Source organism: Macrotis lagotis, chromosome 6 (assembly GCF_037893015.1).
Source record: "Macrotis lagotis isolate mMagLag1 chromosome 6, bilby.v1.9.chrom.fasta, whole genome shotgun sequence".
Classification (NCBI taxonomy): Eukaryota; Metazoa; Chordata; class Mammalia; order Peramelemorphia; family Peramelidae; genus Macrotis; species Macrotis lagotis.
Window position 1 is genome coordinate 7,230,515 of NC_133663.1, and position 21,845 is coordinate 7,252,359.

Sequence of the window (21,845 nt, forward strand, 5' to 3'; positions counted from 1 at the left end):
TTGAGCAAATCATTTACTAGTCCAAGGCCTTAGTTTCTTCATTCATGAAGTGAAGGATTTGGACCAAAGTAGAATCCAGTCAAGTAGACTGATTCTAATCACTATTCAACACAATAATCCATCAGACACTAGGGGAAAGCTAACAGGGCCCCCAGAGTCTTCTTTCTCCAATCTAAGCATGCCCAGGAGAAGTCACTGAATCCTCCTAAGAAAGTGCTCCAGACCCTTCACCATCCTGACCATCCTTTTCTCAACATCCTCCAGCTTATCCTTTAATGACCGTGGATTGAATATCTGTCCCCTGGAACAAAAGACCTGTTTTATTTCTAACGTAGCTACTGAATAGCACGTCCTCAGAACAGTGACCTCCCAGATTCAATTCTGCCCAAACAGCTCTTACCCACTCCTTCCTCTGAGTGATTCTCTAGGACTTTAATAGAGGGGGGGGGATCAGATAGTATTTGAAGAGAGAAGTTTCTTATGTCAGTGAAATAGTAGGTCCAGTTCTCATCCCATTCCAATTCATCTATCTCTAACAAGCTCTCTGATTTTGGACAAGTCCCTTTCACTCTCTGAGTCCATCTCTCTCTCTCTTTCAAACAGGAATTGGAGATTTTTGGCCAGACCACTTGGTAGTAAGAAGGACACCCAGGTCTCTTGGACTTGCCTTTCCAGGCCTCCCTAAACCCAGACTGTTCAGACCACATACAGCATGAGCAGGCAGTGGCATGACAGGCCTGGGATGACCTGGGAACCCCCAGGCCTATTGAAAGACCATTCAGTTCAAGAATCTGCCCTTCCCCTGCCTCCTGACTTCTCCAGATTTTCTATCTATGTGAAGCTAGCATCTCCAGACCCCTGGTCCCTTGCATCTGCCTGGGAGTTGAGTCAAATTACGTCCTCCAATGAGAGTGTGAGCTTATTGGAGAGTTGCGGATCTCATTTTTTTTCCTTTGTAAAGCCAACATTTAGAATAGTTCTTGTCACACCATAAGTATTCAATAAATATTGTCCTCTCCTATTTCTCCCCTACCCCACCCCATTCAGTCAGTGAGGCTTCCAAGCTTGTTGGAGTTCTTGTATTATTCAGCTGTGTGACCTTGGACAAGGGACTACCTCCTTTTCAGACTCAGTGTCCTCCTGTGGAATAGGAGGGTAGCAGGCCAGGCAGGTGATATTACAGATTCCTTCAAGCCAGCCAATCACTACCATTCTGTTTCCTGGATGATCTGTTCTTTAGAGAGGCAAAAATCAGGAAGGAAAAGACTGCAAAAGAGAGCTAAATTCTGGAAAGCCTACATATTCAACTGTGGAATGATGGCTTCTACCTTCAGCTCTTGCTAGGGTGTCAACAGGGAGACAATTTCCCATCTGTGAAATTCTGAAAGATTTCTTTTTCTGTTTCCTAGCCTGCTGCTCTACTGCCAGCAGAATTCTACACCTTTTTCATCTGTTATTGGCAGGACTTTGCTAGAGGCTTATGTTGGACTACCATTCTGCTGCTCCTTTTTGAGTGAAAGAAGGTACAGTCCTTGCTACAGAGGACAAGGCTGAACAAAAGCCCCACCCTGCACTCTCCCTAGCTCTGTTATGGGGTACTAATATCTAAGACCTTTAGTTGAACTTTTCTCCACTAATATTCACCACTGCCAAAGCAAATACCCATCCCAGATGTGGGACATGGGTGGGAAGTCTTGTTAGGAGGAGTGTGTCCACACCTCACCCCCAATTCCAAACTCATTCTTGCCTGGCTAATACAATAACCTAGAGAGGTATGATGCCAAGACATAAACTGCACTGCATCTGGTCAGTTGTTACCACAGAGACCAGAACTCAAATCAACCCTATTTTAACCAATGTTTGTCCTTGACTCTTGAAGAAGACCACGGCATCTGAGAAGTGAGGCTATGACAAACAAATGAACTGGATTTGAGTAAGGGGGGGGGGCGGGTGCTGAGCTATGTCACCAGCCTCACTTTCTTCTCCAGAGCCATCTGGGTCCAGTGACCACAGATGAATCAGGACAACTGCAAATAGCCTTGGATGTCGGGCCATCAGGGTTAAGTGACTTGCCCATGGTCACATAACTAGTGAGTATCAAGTGTCTGAGGGAGATTTGAACTCAAGTCCTTCTGACTTCAGGACTGGTGCTCTATGCACTGGCTGCCCTATCTGAACTGATGTTCATAGGAATACCCTTTCTCTCTGTCATACCTTTTTGCCCCCCCCCCAACTTTCTGGAACTACAGGCTGGAGAGGACTCATCACTCTCCAACTTGTTTTTGTAACAGCAAAGAGAGGAGATAGCTACACTCACTGTTTTTGGAGTAGGTGCTGATGCTGCTGCTGTTGCTGCTGCCTATAAGTCTCGATGGTATGTTGGGGTAGGTACTGCATGAGTTCCAGGGACTCCTTGATCTTCAGCAACATTTCATAAGTCTCTCGACCCCGAACCTGAGCACAAGGACAGGAAGAAGAAGATGATTAAGGAAAGAGCTGGAAATCGGAGGGGAAGCCCCGTAGGATAAATAGAGTGCTGCTGGCATCTGGAGGATGTAGGTTTGAGGCTCACCTCAAAACAATATCATACTATGTAACTATAAGCATGCCACTTTATCTCTCTGAACCTCAGTTTCCTCATCTGTAAATTATGGAAAATAATGTCCATATCTCCCTCAGAAAAATTGCTGAGAGCTCAAAATCATGGATATAATGATAGTGATTGTTAGATATTTACTTTTCACTGAAAATAACCAAACTATCAGATCTTAGCCAGTGAAAAATAGACTTTTGAGGGAAAAAAAAGTCAACAGAATAGAAATCAGAAGATCCCAATTTTTATCAAACAATGACTCGCAAAAGGAAAAGGTATAAACTCCTGAAATATGTTAATGTTTCATCAATCTTCTCCTTTAACATTGCACAAGTAACCAGAATCCTTTTATTATCATATTTTATTTTTCTGTTACATCTATTTATATTATATATCATACACACACACACACACACACACACACACACACAAATATATTTATAAATGTATTGACAACCTTTTTGAACTCAACCACAAGTTTCCCCTGCGTGAGTCATCCACTCTATGGATGGATGATCTTTGTCAAATTATTTATCCCAGCCTGTCTTCTTCTTATATTCAGCACTGTGCAATTCAAGGCTATTCAATGATGGTCTACAAACTCTATTAACCTACTCAAAACACGGTCAGGATTATAAACCTGTTAGGGAAAACCCAACCCATGTAATGCCATCCAAAAACTTAAACTTAAGGGATCTACATTAGCTTAAGCCTTCATTAAATCAAACTTTAATTTCTTTTAAGTAAGTTTCTTGTGGAGTTGCTTTTTGTTGAATAGGACTGACCTCAACAGCTACACGCACCTTAAATATTTCAATGCTCAATGGTCTGGGCCAATATTTATAGTTTACCATGTTGGTTACCATGAGTGCTAGGTCTGGTGAAAATTTTGGTGTGGGGCCCTTGTATAGTTCAGACTCAGATGAATCTGCCAGCATTATTATTGCAAAGTTGAGACCTAAGGGAGAGCTCAGCCCAAGGGTGGCACACCCAGACCTGTCTAGCTGCTTTGGCCTCCACCTCCTTGCAGCTCCCACTCAAATCCCACTGTTGACCTCTCCTTGGGTCTCAAGTTTTTTAGGGCATTTAGGTAGCTTGACCTGACCTCTGGCAGAGAGTTCAAATAACTGGGCACACACTGTATTAAATGATAATCCTATAGCCTGGCAAGGTAAGAGGACACTCAAATCTGTTTTTCCTCAAGGGCAGAATTCTAAGGGTTTTCTATACATGGCACCAGTTTTTATGTATCTCTTAATTTACATTACAAAAATATCCTAGATAAACCTTAGCATTGCTAGCTCTCAATTTATGCTGAATGGATTATTCACTTTGTGGATTCTCTTTGACTAATGTTTAAATTCAAGTCTGGTTTCTCCTTGCTACCTCACCCATTTCTAGACCACATCCTACCACCACTATATTGGATTCCAGAGCCATTTTTATTATGATTCTAAACCAAGCATGGGAAGGATAATAAATCTAAAAAAAGCAAAGAAATAAAGAATAGATACAAACCACATGATGCATTCCTAAACAAAGCTCAATGTTGTCTAGACAAGTTCTAATTTTGGAATATGTGCACCTTCATTTTCTCCTTTCATGCCAGTGGTCCAAATGGTCAATCCTTATAGCACAAGTCTTTAATGCTACCAATCAATCAACATTTATTGAGTGCCTACTATGTGTCAGACACCCTAAGTGCTGGGACACAAAGAAAAGGCAAAAGACAGCCTCTGACTTTAAGGAGTTAACAATCTAATGGGGTCAAATTCTCATTCTCACAAGCAGAAACATTTTTTTCCTCAATGGAAATGACCCCAAAGGAAAAGTATTATCAACATTTATACTGTATCATGGCACCTGTCAAATGAATTTAGAACTGAACTCTTCTCTCTTTAAGAATGGGAGCTCTTGGAGCCATCTTGCTTTATATATCTTTGATCCTTATCAAAATGCTTCACAAATAGATATCACTCAATAAAAGTGTTCTTTTTTGATTGATCAATCAATCAGGTGTTGGTAATGAATTCATTTTGGAGTTCCTACCAATGGAAAGCAAGTATTCCACTCAATGCACTCACCGGTAAGTACAACAGCTCATCATCAGGAGAACGTCGTTTCTTGATTGACGTCATCTGGATTCCATGAGTGTTCTGTCGGAAAGCTGTGGGCAAAAGACAAGGGACTCTCAGCACATCTCTTCAGCCTCAATGCTTACACCAGATCCATACTGGCAGCACTAGCTATCCATTCTTGTCAACTATTTTATTGGTTGAGAGAAATAATCAGTGCAAAATTGGAACCATGAAATAAGGTTAGGGTTCTAAGGAATGGCCTGTGATTTAATCCCTACTGTCATGATGATAAAAGGAGGTAGCTTCTAGAAAAATGCCCTGTAAACCTTGAAGCTCTGTGTCATAGTCAGCTTCTATTATGATTAAATCTAATGAAATAAGAATAAGTAAAATATTTTCCCCCAGTTAAATCCAAAAAATCTTCATTAAAGTAGCAGAAACCATATGATGTACGATTGTGTCCTTTCTCTTTACTTTTGAAATGTGGGGGTGAGGTGGACACTAGTGTTCGTGTTCTCTCTCTCTCTCTCTCTCTCTCTCTCTCTCCTATCCACCCTCCCCATCCAATTTAAACAAATATACATCTGATGGAGTAAATATTCAGGAACTGCCATAGAAGAGAAAAAAACAGTGTTGTTGTGGGTCATCAGTAAAATGGAAATTAAAACTGGAAGGAGACTTAGAGATTATGCAGTCCAACCCCCTTAATTTACAAATGAATAAACTCAAGCCCATAGATGTCAACAGATTTGTTTAGGAGAATATCCATGATGAGGTGGGGGAAGTGGACTTCAAAGTCATTTCATCCAAATTTCCTCCTTTAGAGATGAGAAAACAGATTCAGAGAAATGACTTCAAATCCTAGATTATTCAGATGGATTCAAAAATCCACATTCTTAGACTCCAAATAACAGATTCTTCTCCCTCTACTTCACTATTTCTCATATAAGAATTGCCACAAATGTTATCTTGCTTATTCTCTAGACTGCGACTTTATGCTACATGCCAAAGGAGCAATAAACAAGACACAAAACTGAGTTCTAGAAATAATGTCAAGATTCCAGTTCAAGATAGAAATGGTAAAGACCCATAATATATATAGATATGGATAGATATATATATATAGATGTAGATACAGATCTAGATCTAGAAATATATATATATATATATATAGAGAGAGAGAGAGAGAGAGAGAGAGAGAGAGAGAGATTAACATCCCATTTAAAGTTATTGCTTTGGAGGAATACCTGGGAAATATCTTCTATCAAACTCAGTATTTATTTATGTATGTATCTATGTATGTATGTGTAGCTATCTATACATACAAATGTGTATGGGCACATGTATATATTATGCATATTGAGTATGTTTGTATACATATATGTCTCATACACATCCAAACATACATGGATTGTGTCTGTATATATCAACTAGGAGATGAGAATGGAGAGTTGTCGTTATTACTATATGAAAAAGTAGAATTTGATGGCCACTTCTGACTCATTTTTGTTAATCAACAAAAATATATTTTTCTATCTTCTTAAGCAAAGGCAATGCATCACCAATGGTAGACCAACCTAGTGATCCAAAGTGGTAGAGTCCTGGTTAAAAGTTGATGAGCAGCCATGCTACAGCTTAATTTGATGGAATGTTTTATAGTTAGATCTTATCCAAATTTTATTCATGCAGTAGAAGCAGAGGACAATTCCTCCATTCCTTCTCACTCATGTGTTTTACTCTGAATATCCAATCAACATAGTGGAGACTTCCCTCCAATTTTTAAACATAATGGAAGGGAGGGGTATGGACGGGGCATTAAGTATATCTATTGATTTTTTTTATCTTTACTACATGTTCAGTATTATTTTGCATAATATGTATTCACAATTGTATTATTATACCACTTTTCATTATCAATTTAAAAAATATTGAATTCCTTCTTTGGTTCAGATCCCAAATAAGATGTCTTCCATGACATCGAAAACACTGGAGACTGTATCTTGCTAGATATCAATTCTCAAGAGTACAGAGAGTCAAATGATCCTTTTTCTTCACATCTGTCTGAATTTTGTATAATTTTGACCCAGGGGTGAGTTCAAGGTCTCCCCTTTTCCCACCCACTGTGTGGTCATGTGAAAAAATGAAATAATATAAATAGTGGGATATTTATTTGTTTTCTTTCTTAGTCATGAGATTGTGAAAGCTATGGGGTATAAAATTTGGTTCTTGGCTACCTTTCTAGACTTATTTCACATTCCTCCTCTGCATACACTCTTCCCCCCAGTCAAAGACTTTTGGCTAGCTCCCTTTAGACTGTGAGTAGAACTCCTTGGGAAAAGGGATTGATTTTGACATTTTTTTTTTTGGTAACCTCAATGCTTAGAATAGTGTCTGGGACAAAGTAGGTATTTAATAAATACTTATTATCATTACTTGATTTCCCTGAATTTACCATTTAGTCTATTATCTCAATGCCTTTATTCAGAATCTCAATGTCTTTATCCAGGATCTCTTCCTATGCCTTTCCCTCTTCCTTTACCTCTTCAAATCTTGGTTATTTTTTAAGGCTCTGCTCAGGTACCACATCCTCCATGCAGCCTTTTCTGATCTCCCCCTCTCTCATCTCTTCCTCATATTTCCTAATTACTTTTAGCACCACCATCCTAGAGTATAGCATAAGCTCATTAAGGGCAGGGAGAGGTTGGGTCTCTAACACTGAACACGTTTCATTTTATTTTGAAGATCTTTCAGAAGAGGGTATTGATTTTATTTCAGTATAAATGTTCCCTTTCTATCCAGCTTACCTTTATTTGGTACAGAGGCTTTAGAGAACAAAGCAAGCATTTATGTAGTCAGAAGTTCCTGATGTCTCTTGTTTTGAGGAACTGGCAGTTTGGAATGGCCATTCTTTTCTCACTGAGAAAATTGTCCATAACGAAATACAGAAATATCAAACAGTCAGATTGCCCGTGAGTTTCATGAGACTCTCTCCTAGAGATTAGAGTCACTTTGTGGAACAGCTGATCAAATATTACTGCTATTCTTCAGATCTGAACCGACAAAGTAATTCATAGTAATATCATGGTGGATTTGTTGGGTCCACATCGTCTAGCTTCATAAAGCTTAACTTTAATTCAACTTCTGGGTGACATTTTGAGTGAGGACACTCTTCCACATCCAATGTTTATATTATTAAGGAAATCTTGCCTGAAAAGCCAGTGCCTCATGCTAAAACTCAAGATTCTTTATAATGTATCCCCAGAAGTAGATATAGATGGCTTCTTCAAGCTTTATTTGTTTCCTTTCGATTATAATACCATCTATGACATTTTCTATTTGAGGGGAATTCTCCCATCTTTGGATAAATATCAATCTCTAGATGCATTTTAAATTACATAATATCCACCAGTTTTTTTCTTTTCTTTCTTTTTTGGGGGTGGGTGGGGGTTGGGGGCTGAGGGAAGACAGCCATTTTTCCCTAGTTCATCTTCTTAAACACAACTGATAACATCTCACATTTTACATCCTGTGGTGGAGTCCCAATGTAGAGTGATTTGACTGCCTTGGGGGAGGGCCTGGGGGGTAGATAAAACTCTATAGAAATGCTGCCAGGTCTGCTCCAGATAGAAGCTTATTGTCATTTACCCATTTTTATCCTACCAGTGTTTGGTGAGATTGTTTCTGGGTTTCTGGATTCCTTGATGTGGTGATATTTTCCAACTATGGAACTTCTCTTAAAAATGGGTAAGGTGGAAGAATTGAGGTCTTGACTTTTGTCCATTTCCCATTTATCAGGGGTAAATAGTTTGGTTTGGAGTTGCAGTCAGGGTTAGTAGAGAAGGGAGAAAAATTTGGAATCAATGAACCTAGGTCCATACCCTGACTCTGTCACTACTTAAGTGACTTTGGGCAAGTCACTTGTATGTCTAGCTGAGAAATGAGAGGTTTGGACTGATTGGTCTCTCTGGTCCTTTATGGATCTACATCTAGAATCCTTCCAAGCACATCTTTTTATCTTCATAATTTCTTCTCCACTTATATTTACTTTCACCTTTGCTTTAATTATTCACTGAAACAGTCGACTCTATAATGACAACTATGTCGGGAAATAGACTTGTTTTATAATATGAGTGAATCAGTTTCATTATTTTCAGGTTGTTGTCCATTTACCAGATCTAACGCTGTCAGCCTCTCTTGAAGAAAGTGCACAAGACATACAGATATGAGGTTTCCAAGTAATCAATAAACCTTTGGGTGCTTTCCTTTATTGATTCGGAATCCTATTTTCCAACACTGTGCTCCAGTTTTCCCTGAGCCTATTTGATTTTTCTCAGTCAGACCATTTCCAAGTATATGTTGATTTAATTTGGAAGCTCATCAAGTTCCTCCTAGACTTTCCCATTGTCCTCTGCAAAGGATGCTGACACAGAAGCTACAATTATCTTCATGGTGGTCTCTCTGCTTATATGCAATATGAGCATTGCAATGCAGGACAAGTGAGCATTCCATGAAATGATGTTTGCTGTTGCCTCTTAGTACTTGATTAAACTAACACCTTCATCTCTTTTTCCTTTTTTTCCTCTCTCCTGTGAGGCTAAGTAACACCCTTTCATTTGGCTACAAGTCCTTGATAGCTTCTGGTTTCCTTTTGAATCCAAGATGTCATTGTATTTCGACCACCAACTGTGGGTAGTTGGAAGAAGATTCATATTCAGCATACTGAGTCCAATTAAAATGTATGGGTATCTTAAAAATTTGAGCTTTTAAAATTCTTTCTGCCTTCACTTTTTATCATAAGTTGTAGTGATAAAATGTCTTTATCCTTAGCTAGGCAGAGCTTTGAACAGAGACACATCATTGATTCCTAGGCTTATTCAATTTAATAGTAATGATAATGATAGTAATAGTAATAATAATATAAGTCCTTATTCATATGGCATCCTGAAGGTAACATCCTTGTGAGGGGGTCAGATTGGAGGGAAATCTTTCAAATCCTTTAAGTCTGAGTGTTCTTGAGCTAAAAATGAGAATAATTATACTTACACACCTACATTGTTGAGTTACGCGTAAAGGACAATGATTCCAATCCTTAAAGGACTCTAAAATGTGAATGATTGCCCCTATTTTTCCTGCTTTTACAGATTAGAAAAATAAAGTATCAGGAGGTCATAAGTTTTGTTGCAGAGTTGGAGTTTTGGGAATTTCATTCCAGCCTTCCTATTATGCAGTCTGGGGCAAGTCACCTTTCTAATTTGGGGCTCTGTTTCTTCATCTGTAAAGTGAAAGGGTTGGACTTTTACATTTGATGAGTTTCTACATTTGCTGAAAAATTGTTTTAAAAACAAAATCCCTAGGTTAATTCTGTGAGCCTGGCTGATGATGTGGATTGAGGGGAAGTGGTTTGCCAGACCCAGCTCTCTCTTCCAGTTCCCATCTAATGGCAAGCCTGGAATCTGGCCTATTGCCCACCATAGCTACTTACGGCGCTTCGTACCGTCACCATTCTTTGAGCTGTCTGAGACTTGCTGCTTTCGAATGCTGTCTTCATCTGCCTTCCGGTCTCTACCTGGGCAAGCACAGATTCGGGCTTCAAAACACCGGCGGCCCAGGACTTGGCCACTGGGAATCAAAGAGAGGATAGAAGGAAATTCAGAGATGCCAACCCCACAGCATCAGAGTTCAAGATGGAAGGAACCACAAGGACCGTGGAGCCCAATCCTTTTGGTCTGCAGATGGTTCAGTGACTAGCTAGTTTGAAGGACTTGGATGTAGATTTGAATCCAGGTGCCCTTATCCACTGAACCCCACTGCCTCCTACAATGCTCTGCTTGCCTCTCTTATCCTCCCTCCCCCACTCCCTCTTTCTGGGAACAGAGAAGAGCCCTGGCTCTGCCTCGGGTACCATTTTGAACAATCCTGGCCTGAATTTCCCACTTATGTGGTCCCACTGTCAGAGCAGAGCGGTCACCAAGGGGCCCCAGAGGCCCTGACTATAACGTACTTGCCTTTATTATGAATTAAATGGTTCAAAAACTTGGCATAACACCAAAGGGCTTAAGAGTACTGGTGATATTAATAAATCACTCTCAGATTGATTTCTCAAGAACAGTGGTGAGCCCAGGAACTGAGCAGCTGTATTTAGCTACATATTGTGAAGGAAATTTGAGTTAAGCCAGTGGATGTCTTAGGATAAGATCCCCTTAGGCAAGGCAGACTTACTCAAAGAAACTGTTAAATGGCTTGGGGGAGAATGAAAACAAACAATTTCTAATAAGAAACAAAGGTAGTCAAATGTCAAGAATTTGGGGATAAAGCAATTTTTCTCTCCTCACCTCTCCCACTTTGCCATACCCTTCCAGGTCTCCATTTTCTCAGGTCTTTTCTGGAAGGGTTTGGCCAGGATTTCCCCTGCACAAAGGATGCAGTCAGAGAGAAGATTGGTGTACACACTGGGCTAGGCAGAGAGGACTGCTCAAGTGGACCTTGCCTAGCCAGTGCCCCAACCTGTCTACACACAAGACCACAACTCCACATACACAACTTACTCTCTAGCCTCCAAGGTGACAATAATCAAAATGGGTCTGCGGTTCATCCCTCCAACACAGCTGCTGTTGCACATGAAATTGTATAAGACCGTTGTGAATTCTGTGCCAACCTGTACCCAGAGAGAGAGAGAGGGAGGAAAGAGAGAGAGGACATTAAAGGGGGGTCACTAGGGCTGGTGGTACTCTTAAATTCATACTTTGCATTGGTCATTAAAAAACTGAAGGATGAGTTATTATTGAGTTTCTCAATGAAAAAATGTTTCTGCCATCTTTGTAGAATGGTAATGGTCAGGTGGCAGGATACACCCCTCCCCCCAAAGAGTTATCCCTGAGTCTCCATTACATCATTGGCAAATTTGTCACCATTTATTAAGGCATTGACTTCCTGATGGATGACATATGAACCCTGGTTCTTTTATCACAAAATTTATAACTAGTGTAGCATTAATGGGGCTCTAAATTTCCCCAGGGGAGACAACGTTAGATGATTGCAATATTATCTCTACTCCTTCCCGACCTCCACCATAAATATTGGCATCTCTTCCCATACCATATGGATACCTTATCCTTTTAGAAATACATAATGACAACTGATAAATATTCATTTTAAATATTATGACTATTAAATGATTATTTTGATTTCAATATTATGATTATCTTATATTATTTCTTATTTTAAAATACCTATGACATGTTTATTTTATGATTTATGATTTTTAATTTTATGAGTACCATTCTATATTATTTGCTAGTACATACTTGTCTTGGGAGAGTGAACAGGAGTTAATAGTTGGGTGCAGCATAAACTTGGGGATAGATGGATAGAAGGAAGAAGAGAAACGTACTTCAGAATTAAAATGTTAAACAACTGATGCTTGTTCTATACACCCCACTTTCACCCCTATATTCTACTTGCTCATAAGACCGACCCCATCCTAATCTGTTTTTACCTGTGGTGGCTCATAAGGTACCAGCACACTCTGTCTTCCTGTGATGGGGTCTTCTACATATTGGGCATGGCTGTTCCCCTCTACTCGGATCAAATGACTAGGAGGGGCAATTTGTCCTACAAAGAAATAAATAGGATATTTTATAATTAGCTGCCTTCCCAAAGGAAAAAAGGGGGAAAAAGAAAGAAAATAAATACCAAAAACAAACAAAAAAAATCATGGAAAAATCAGGAATTCTAAGTACGTCAAGATGGTGAAGGGAGACTTCCTTAGAAGATAGAGTCATCTTGTTACATTAGTAATGTCATGACTACCATCACTAGAATGATGAAAATAGAATAGAGGAACATAACACTCATTTGTGATGGCAAAAGAGATCAACTAACACTTCTAAATGTAAGAATTAAAGACCTATGGATGCTGCTGGAATGTCACTACTACATTTTTGGCCCAATCCACAGAGGAAAATTCAAAACTCAACTCTCAATAAAGGGAGAGAAAAGTAAAACGTTTTTAAAACCAAAAACATTGCTGTGTATGTTCTACCTGCCAAAAGGGTCCCAAACCATAGTCAACAATTCTAGGCATTTTACGTTAGGCTTTCCCTCTATTTTAAGCCAAGTATCAGAGTTAGTATTGAATGTAAGATGAAGGACCTTCCATATGGTTGCTGCTGAGTGAGTCCTACAGTCAGAGAAATAGGACAAGGGTGAAAGAGAAAGTAGAGCTCAGCATATATCTGGCAACAGCACACACATATACATACACACACACACACACACACACACACCACCACCACCAATAATAACAACAAATGAGCACCAAAAATTGTGTCTGGGAGGCAGGGCCACTCCTAATCTGCAGAGATCCAAGGAGGCTGAATTAAAATTGCAAGCAATAAACAATATGAAAATTGAAAATAAATAGGCTGAATCAATAAAAATGATGAGAACTGAAGTCAAAGATTTAATTTTAATTTTTTATTTAAGGCAATGGGATTAAGTGATTTGCCCAAGGACACAGTGTCTGAAGTCAGATTTGAATTCAGGTCCTTCTGGCTCCAGGGTCAGAGTTTTATCCACTGTGCCACCTAGCTACCCTGGGGTCAAAGATTTTATCATCTAAACAAAGTCCCTTCTAGGACAGCTATTGGCAGACAGAGATAAGATTAGTTCAGGGAAAAAATAGTCTGAGCAGTAGCATCTTGAGATCGCTTTGCTATTGCCTCCCCACCATTCTCACCACCTCATACTGTTTCCTACCAGTTCTCTTTTCCCTCATATTTCCTAGCTCTCCTCTTTGGGTCCCATCCATTTACTCCTTTCTGGTTTACTGAGTATTTCCCTTCTCTCCTGACCACAATTCCACTTTCTTTCATTCACTTGCAGTTTTCCCTACTCACATTGTCATATCTCTCTTATAAATGCCCTTCTCTTTCTCTGACTTAAACCCTGTTGTCTTTGAAATCTACTCTCTGGCAATATTCTGTAGCTTGTCGAACTTATTCTTTGCTAAAGACTCTGATCTATCATTTCTTCTCTCATTTTTCTCCTTTTCTTTTCTCCTTTTCCCTCCTATTTGTCCTGCCTCCATTTTGTTTTGTTTTGTTTTTTTTCTTTTTGAAGCTCCCTTCTAAGAAGTACTATATGGTCTAACTACTACCATCCTCCCACTGGACCTGATCTGGCAGCAGTAACAGGAGATAGGTCAAGACTTGGGTGTGTCCCTGAATGATTAATGGAAAGGTTCAAAACAGGGGGAATCATCAACTGAAACTTTAGAAAACAAAAAATAATGACAAAAAATAATTCAGCCTACAAGGATCAATTTTTATCAGTACAACAAACTATGCAAAGGTGTTTAGGGGACAGCTCCAAAAGAACTAGCTGAAAGGAGGTAGAGGATCCCATCTCAATCTAATTACCTTCATTGAATTCCCGACTCAGTTCATGATTGGGACACCGCTTGACCACCTCTGTGACATGCTCAGCCTTCTTATACACTGGCATAGCCCGGATCACAGCACCCTGTGGGGGAGGAGTCATCACCTTGATTTGAATGGGGCAGGTCTTTGCTATCTGACAATAGAGTTTCTTCAGTTCTGTAGAATACTGTTGAGAGAGAGAAGAAAGAGAAAGAGAAAAGTCAAATGCTGTCCATATATTCATGACTAAATTCTATTTTTAATCTCAGTTTTGATATCTATGAACTGGCTTTAACAAATCCTAGAATACTTACCTCATTAAAGTTGCAATGTTTGAATGAGATAATATAGATAAATTGGTTTGTACCCACAGCATGCTGTGAGATAAATATTATTACTGTCATCTAATCTTGGGGTTCTTAAACTTGCTAATGTTACCATCCCTTTGGTAGTCTGGGGAAATCAATGAACCCCTTTCACAGAATTAAGTTTTTCAAAATACATACAATAGGATTACAAGGAAAAGTAATTTAGTTGAAAAATATTTATCAAAATATTAAAAGAAAACAAGTACATAAACTCCATGTTAAGAATCACTGTTCTAGCCCAACCCCTTCATTTTTCAGAAGAGGAAATTGAGACCTAACGAGGTTAAGAGACTTGCAGAAGGTCATTTGGGTAGCTTGTATAGATCTGAACTTAAAAAGTGAGCTCCCTCTATTAAAACTCAGAACAGATGCTAGGTCACTCTTCCACTCTTGTGGTCTTGGAGAAGGTCAAAATTTATGCCCCAGCATCCTGTTTCCTATCTGGTTAAATTTAATAACTTGCAATTATGCTAAGAGTTTAGAAACACCTTGTATAATATATATATATATATATATATATATACATTTATATAGAGATACATAACACATATGAAAGCATAAATATATTTGTCTAAGAAGGCATATTTACTTTTTATTATTTTAAAATCAAAAGAACCATGAAGAAAAGACTTTAGGGATTGCAATAGCCATCTACAAATACTTTCAAGTCTATCCCCAGAAGAAGGGATTGATCTCCTTCTTCTTGGTCCTACTAGTCAGGATTAGGAATAACGAGCAAAAATTATGAAAATATAATGGAAACCAAAACAAAATGAAATGAAATCAAACTACAAAACAACAACAGGGAACACTTCCCTAACAACAAGGCCAAGTGGACCATGCCTTGCCATGTGGAGGACTCCTCCTCATCATCATCAAGAATCTTCAAGCAGAAGCTGGATAGATACTCATGGAGATGTTGAAGAGCAGATTCTTTTTAAGGTATGAGTGAAGCTAGACTCCAAGGTCTATGATTCTTGAACTGAGCAAGTATGTAGCCCAGATCTCCACTGGTCAAGCATCATAACCATAACATAGTTTATTTTTTTCTCAGACCCTGCCTCTATATAGCTATCAGCTGTGGGGTAAAGAGCATTGGTTTTGGGTCCAAATACCCCATCTTCTGATTACTATCTGAATACTGTTGGATGGATCTCTTCAACTTTTTAAACTATAGAGATGGAAATTCTTATACCACCTACTATCCAGGGCTGCCGGGCATACTTTATAAATGTTAGCCAATATCATTTATCATCCTTGCTGTCATTATCATGAATTAAAAGGCGTCTATCTCCCCCTGGCCCAGCCCAAATCATTGCATTCCAACCAGTGGCTAATGCAGAGGTGCAACCACCCAGTCATTGACACCACCCTCCTCTAGCCCAGTGCTTGGTAACAGTTATCCAAACAAAGATAAACAGGCATACACAGGTTGGGATGCTAAGTTGGCAGACATATCCTGTTCAAATGAAGAGACATTGGCAACCAAGCTAGAAATGGGGCAAAAGGAAAAGAAAGGAAAAAAAAGATCCCTTCGCCATGCTTTGTGATTTTCCTCGGATGAGTGGATAAAGGGGATGATCCATCAGAAAACTCTTTTCTCCATGGCTGAAACTGAAGCTTCCTTTTTAATTCTTTGTTCTTCCTTTTTTTTTTTAAAGTGCTGTAGTTCCAGTGAAAAATTCAGTTTCAAAATCACTGCATGCTAGGGGCACAGTTACCCAATCCTTTTTTCATACCTTCAGGCTAGGGATTAAATACAGGAAAAAAAAAAGAAAGAAAGAAAAGGGAAAAAAAGGTTTTCCATGGCCCCAGGACATAGGAAGCAGGCCAAAAATGAACCCAAAAATCCCAGTTGTGAAACTCCTAAATCAACCAAGATAGTGATTTAGCAAGGTTGAAGACTTCCTGCTGATAGCCATGAATTGTACAAATAAAGACACATTTAAAAGGAGGAAGGGGAACTTTGAATGAAGAGGACAAAAAGATGCATCAATGTTTGTTTTCATGAGCACTCCCCCTAGAAAATGAACCCTTATTTGAGTTTGGATTAGGGGGTTTAGGGTGGCAGAACCTATACCAACCACATACCATTCAGAAGAAAGCCTCTGAGCTGAGCCCAAGGAAAAATACATTGCTCAGGATAGATATGATACATGAAACGCATTAAACAAAAATATTTAGAGACCGGTAGGAAAAGACAACACGGTAGGTGTTCTGACAGGCTAATTGATATCCATGGAGAATATGGCAAAGGAATCAACTTTTTGGTGCTGAGATCTTGAATTAAAAAAGTCACTTCAAAGTCGACTGTTTGGAAAGATTTTTTTTCCTATTATTGATAACTAAAAGTGAGATGTATCCTATTAGGCATCTCTCCTGACCAAATAGAAGGGGAGAACTAGAGTAGAATTCCTTCCTTCTGTGCCTTCTTTGAAATGTTCTCAATCCTGGTACGCTATCCTAATCATTCACTGTTATTTGGCTCTTCTCTAAGGACCAGGAACCTCTTCAAAGAGGTCCCACCTTCAAAGAGCATTTTTTTTTCTTTTAAGTTTTTGTTTTGTTCCATTGGAATTCTAAAGATTTAGTTTCACTCCCTGGGCCTGTCCTGAGGAATTTTAAGGGGCTTGGTTTCCACTCACTTGCATCTCCCACTTCTCAGAATCCCTCTGAATCATACATAGCTCACCAAAGTGCCAACTTGTAGTCAGGAAGACCAAGGTCACTTACCCTCAGCCTCCTCATTTGTAAAATAAGGGGATAGACTCAGTGATCTGCAAGCTCCTTTCCAGGTCTCAGTCTATGATCCTCTTACCCAAACTAATGAACGGGTCCTTCATTGCAGTATCTCCTAATATATGACTGATAAAAATGTCACATATGGGCTATTACTGGACTTGAATTTGTCCTGCCCCTAAGACAGAGCATGTCTGCCCAGGGATATCGTTTCCTAGATGCCATTCCCTCAGTTCAATGAGTGCATCCCGTGTGATAGGATCAGAAGTCTAGACTTTTCAAGTTCCACTAGTCCTGGGTTCTAGGAATTGCCATTCCATCCCTTCTTTCACCAGACTGATTGGGCAGCAGCTAGAAGAGATTAGACTAGCCCGTTTTGTTCTTCATGAGCCCAGACTGGTTGCTAGAGGCATTGTATTGGCTTAGAAGTGTCTTCCAGTTATTTTCCTGTTGGGATTTCATAAACCATGTGCTTGATTCCTGAGAAAAGTTTCTGGGTCTGTAGTTTCCACATTCATCTCTTAACCATTGTCAAATTATAGCCCTAGAGCTGGTCCTAACTCTAGGGTTTTTGAAAGAGCTCAAAAATGGCAACTGACAGGCAGGTAATGACTTAGGCCAAGTGATGGTTTTTTTTTTTTGTTTTGAATATTTTAGCAATCTGAATCATTCTAGGCCACAGATCTACATTTATCTTGACTAATTTAAAAGGCACTCTCTAGGGGTGAGCTTCTCCCGTATTGTCTTCTTATCCTCCCATAATCCATTCTCCTTATTCCAAGGCCCATCTCCTTTTTCTTGTCAAGGAACATAAACCACTGCCTTTTGTGTTCTCTACATTCATTCCTCTCCTTTTGATCACCCCTGGGATTTCTGCTCATTCATCCTTTTCAAAACTAGGCAATATTTTGATGCTTCTCTTGTTTCTTATATCAAGAATATATTTTTTCCTTTTTTCAGTTCTATTTTTCATAAGACAACACATTTCTTTCTTATTTGTGTCATTTAGATTTCTCTCATCATCCTCAGCTATCCATCAGCCTTGATGATTTTTTTTCCCCCAAAGTGCCTTCCACGTTTCAATCTTGACCTCCTTCCAGAGCCCAGACTGGTTGCCAGAGGGATTGTATTGGCTTGGAAGCACCTTCTGGTTATTTTCCTGTTGAGATTTCAAAAACCCTTTGCCTGATTGATGAAAAAAGTTTCTGGGTCTGTAGACCAGTGGGACACTATTCTCAGTACTGGCACTGGGCAGTGACCTCAGAACATTCTAGAACTTTTCTGATGATTGAAGATCCAGCCTTATTGACCAGGGGATCACAGATCCTGAACTAGAGGAATCTCAGAGGTCAACTACTCAGGTCAATCCCTTCATTGTATAGAAAGAGGAGGAAATACACATTTAATCATCAAATATCTAAGTTTCTGTTCGAAGAAAACATTCTGTTCCATGGAGAGGCATCACATGAGGCAAGGCTACCTCCCCTCAAATCTCTGACTTTGTGTCTAATGCTAAAAGAGAGGTCTCATCTCAGAAATAGAGTCTCTCATTGGGTACTCTACAGCCATCTTGTCCAACTCTGGCCTGAACAGTCTAGAAAAGAAAGGCAAGCTGGGGGCGGAGGGAGAGGTCACCACTGCGAGCTCCCTATCCACTTCTGACCAGTCACTCCCTGCCTCTCCTCTAAAAGGGTGCCCTTCCTTCTTGGATTTCTATCAGAAAGTACCTGGGTATGAGAAAGTGAGATCCTTTTCCATTGTTCAGTTGCTTGATAGTCGGACTCTTTGTGAATATATGTGAGATCTTCTTGGTAAAGATACTGGAGTGGTTTCTCTTTTCCTTCTCCAGGGGTTTAAGTCAAATAGAGGTTAAGTGACTTGTCCAGTGTAACATAGCTGATAAGGGTCTGAGACTGGATTTGAACTTAGAACTTAATGATTTAAGACTGATTTCTGGTCCTTAGGGTATTGCCAAGGGGACACCAAGGCAAGTACACTGCCTCTGGAGGTAGAAGTCCTGGGCTTATTTCCTTCCTATGTAGCTTGGAAATGTAGTTAGTCACTCTCTAGGATTCTTTTTTTCTCTCATGACAAGGGAGGTCTTATGGATGGGTCTGATGATGCTAGTGGTCTAGAGAGACTGGCCTGGCCCTGGCTTTGACCATTCAGGTGAGCCAGGTCAGAGTCAGCTGGGGGAGGAGAGGTCTGGGCTTTAATACTTGGCCTTGCAACTTCACCAGTCTAACAATGAGCCATGGAAGATAGCACAATTTAGAATATGAGTGAATTTATTTGCACATTTCTGACCATTAGCAGAGATTATTTGTTTTGTCATTTTGGAAACATACAAAATAAATTCCTTATTCAAGGTGTTTCCAGATCTTTAGTTTCTTCAGTGTGAGCACTCCCACTAAGACAACTCCCTCCAGTCAGGTAATCATGTGGGGGTCTCTTTGAGATTTCATAGTTATACATATATACGCACTTCAAGGTTAAGGGACATGCCCAGGGTCACTGCGCCATACTGCTCACTGACTTTTTAAGTCTTGGTGCTGCTGAAGAATGAGGCATTAGGACCATCAGAGTAAGTAAAGAGACAAGATGCCCAAGCAGGAATAGGTTTTACTTAACTTCAACTGTTGATGGCCACATGTGGGCTCCAGCTTAGAAAAATGAATATACTGACCATGACAAGAGCTAGTGCTTCAATAAAAGACTTAGGAATGGAAATTCCAAAGCATAAATCGAGACTTTGAGCTCAAAGGGTGAAAGTGATGGGGGAGCCCCCTCTCCTGGAAGTTGTGGGCCCCAAGACCCCTGGGATCAAATCCTCAAGACTGTGCTGAGGCAGCAGCCTTTTGGTCTGGAGTCCAAACTATATTTAAAGAGTGAGGATCCCCCCCCCCCACCTTCTTTTATTGCCATTTTTCCCCCTGGAGAGAGTTGCCAAAAATGCAAGATTGCCAAAATTAACCCATGCCAGAAGTCAGGGAGCCAGGTTTGGGGCTGGGCCTCCATCAGATTTCTTCTTTGGAAAACTTGATGTCTGTGCTCTTTCCAAAGAGTGAAGAAGGTCACTGAAATGAGCAAGGGCTTCCAGCTCCCCAGAACACCTTTTTGTAATTAAGGTATAATAAAGAAATACAAGGAAACAAAGAATAATAAAATAAATTACATGAAATAAAGAAAGAAATAGAAATAAAGGAATATAACAATAAGTGAATCAAAGAAAACAAGAATTTCTGAAGTTTAGAACCTGGTTGGGAGTGAAGGGAGAAATGCCCCCCCCCCCAAATGGCCTGTCCTAAATACACAGTCCAGGGGGTGTTGGAGAACAAAAATAAATTCAGGTCCTTTACTAATAACATGTTTCCAGGAAAAAGAGAAAGAAAAAAGGAGGCGGGCAAGCATTTTTAAAAGCATTCCAGAGTCTTTGGTCTTGCCCTCACCACCTGCCTGAGTAGGCATACTATGTTACAGGCTCTTGGCACCCACCCTGGTAATGCGGAATCACAATTCATCCAACTGCGCTCAACAGACACCTGCCTGCTTTCTCAACACCCCCCTCTCCTGAAGGTGGGTCAACAAAGGAATTTTTAAAACTCAAACTGTCCAGCTCAAACATTTATCCCTTCCAAGTGTCCTGGAGGAAACAGTTCAGATTGTTTGTGAAATTCAAGGGAGACCCGGCTTGAGGCCTGCCCAGCTCCCACCCATCGCCCTGGCAACAGCAGGGACTCTACCATCTGACTCCTTAAGGGATTCTCTTATGCCTTCCTTTAAGAGCAGGACTTGAGACCCTAGGAAGTCACTTTCCACCTACTCTGGATCTTTCTGGTGTGTCCCCATGCCTGCATATATGTATATATGTACTAGATAGATAGATAGATAGATAGATGGATAAATGGATGGATGATGGATGGATAGATGGATAGATAGATGGATGGATGGATCAATGGATGGATGGACAGATGGATAGATGATTGAGAGAGAGAAAGAGAGAGAGAGAAAGAGAGATGTGGTTGGTTCTCCTCCTTTGCTGTTGAAGAAGACCAAAATGACATACTATGTTAGAGACAAATTACTGTGTGTCAGACTGGGACTGATCAGACCTATAGGAGCTCAGGATGTGCTCTCTTCATATATGCATACATATACATGCATGCATGCATTTAGACATATACATACATACATCTAAATATATACCCACAAGTAAATATGTAGACATATTACATGCAATATACATATATTATTCATATGTGTATTTGCCACCCCTATTAGCATGGAAGGTCCTTGCAGGGAGGTGCACTTATGATCTTTCTTTAGATTCTCAACACAAGGTAGGAACTTCATCAGTGCTTATTCATTAGTTGATTAGTATCTGATCTTTTTTTTCAATTTTATGTTTTCTCATGATTGCCAACACTTCATTTGGAAGTCACATGTTTTGGGGCCAGTGACTCCCTCCTATTCTATAGGAATAAGCCCTCACCAGCCCATTGTTCACTGCAGAACTGACAGGTTTGGTTTAGGAAATAATCAGAACTGGGTCTCTGAAATTAGATCAATATGAGTGTGTTTGCCCGCTATGATATTATATCTGACTGTGAAAGCTGATCAAGGTTTAAGATAAATACACTGTCACTTC

The 21,845-nt window shown here is 39.8% G+C and overlaps 1 protein-coding gene across 5 annotated transcripts in view; it reads right to left on the bottom strand.

Moving 5' to 3' along the window:
- The window catches only part of TP63 (tumor protein p63), a 226,886-nt gene that overhangs the window by 24,153 nt on the left and 180,888 nt on the right, over window positions 1-21,845 (bottom strand). For 4 of the 5 annotated variants that reach the window (XM_074190650.1, XM_074190652.1, XM_074190653.1 and 1 more), the window contains 6 exons: window positions 14,091-14,277; window positions 12,167-12,282; window positions 11,217-11,326; window positions 10,154-10,290; window positions 4,678-4,760; window positions 2,318-2,454 (listed from right to left, as the gene is read on the bottom strand). In XM_074190650.1, coding sequence (XP_074046751.1) covers window positions 2,318-2,454; window positions 4,678-4,760; window positions 10,154-10,290; window positions 11,217-11,326; window positions 12,167-12,282; window positions 14,091-14,277 — 770 coding nt within the window. The remainder of the gene's footprint in view (window positions 1-2,317; window positions 2,455-4,677; window positions 4,761-10,153; window positions 10,291-11,216; window positions 11,327-12,166; window positions 12,283-14,090; window positions 14,278-21,845) is intronic. The other variant, XM_074190651.1, reaches the window with a different exon arrangement.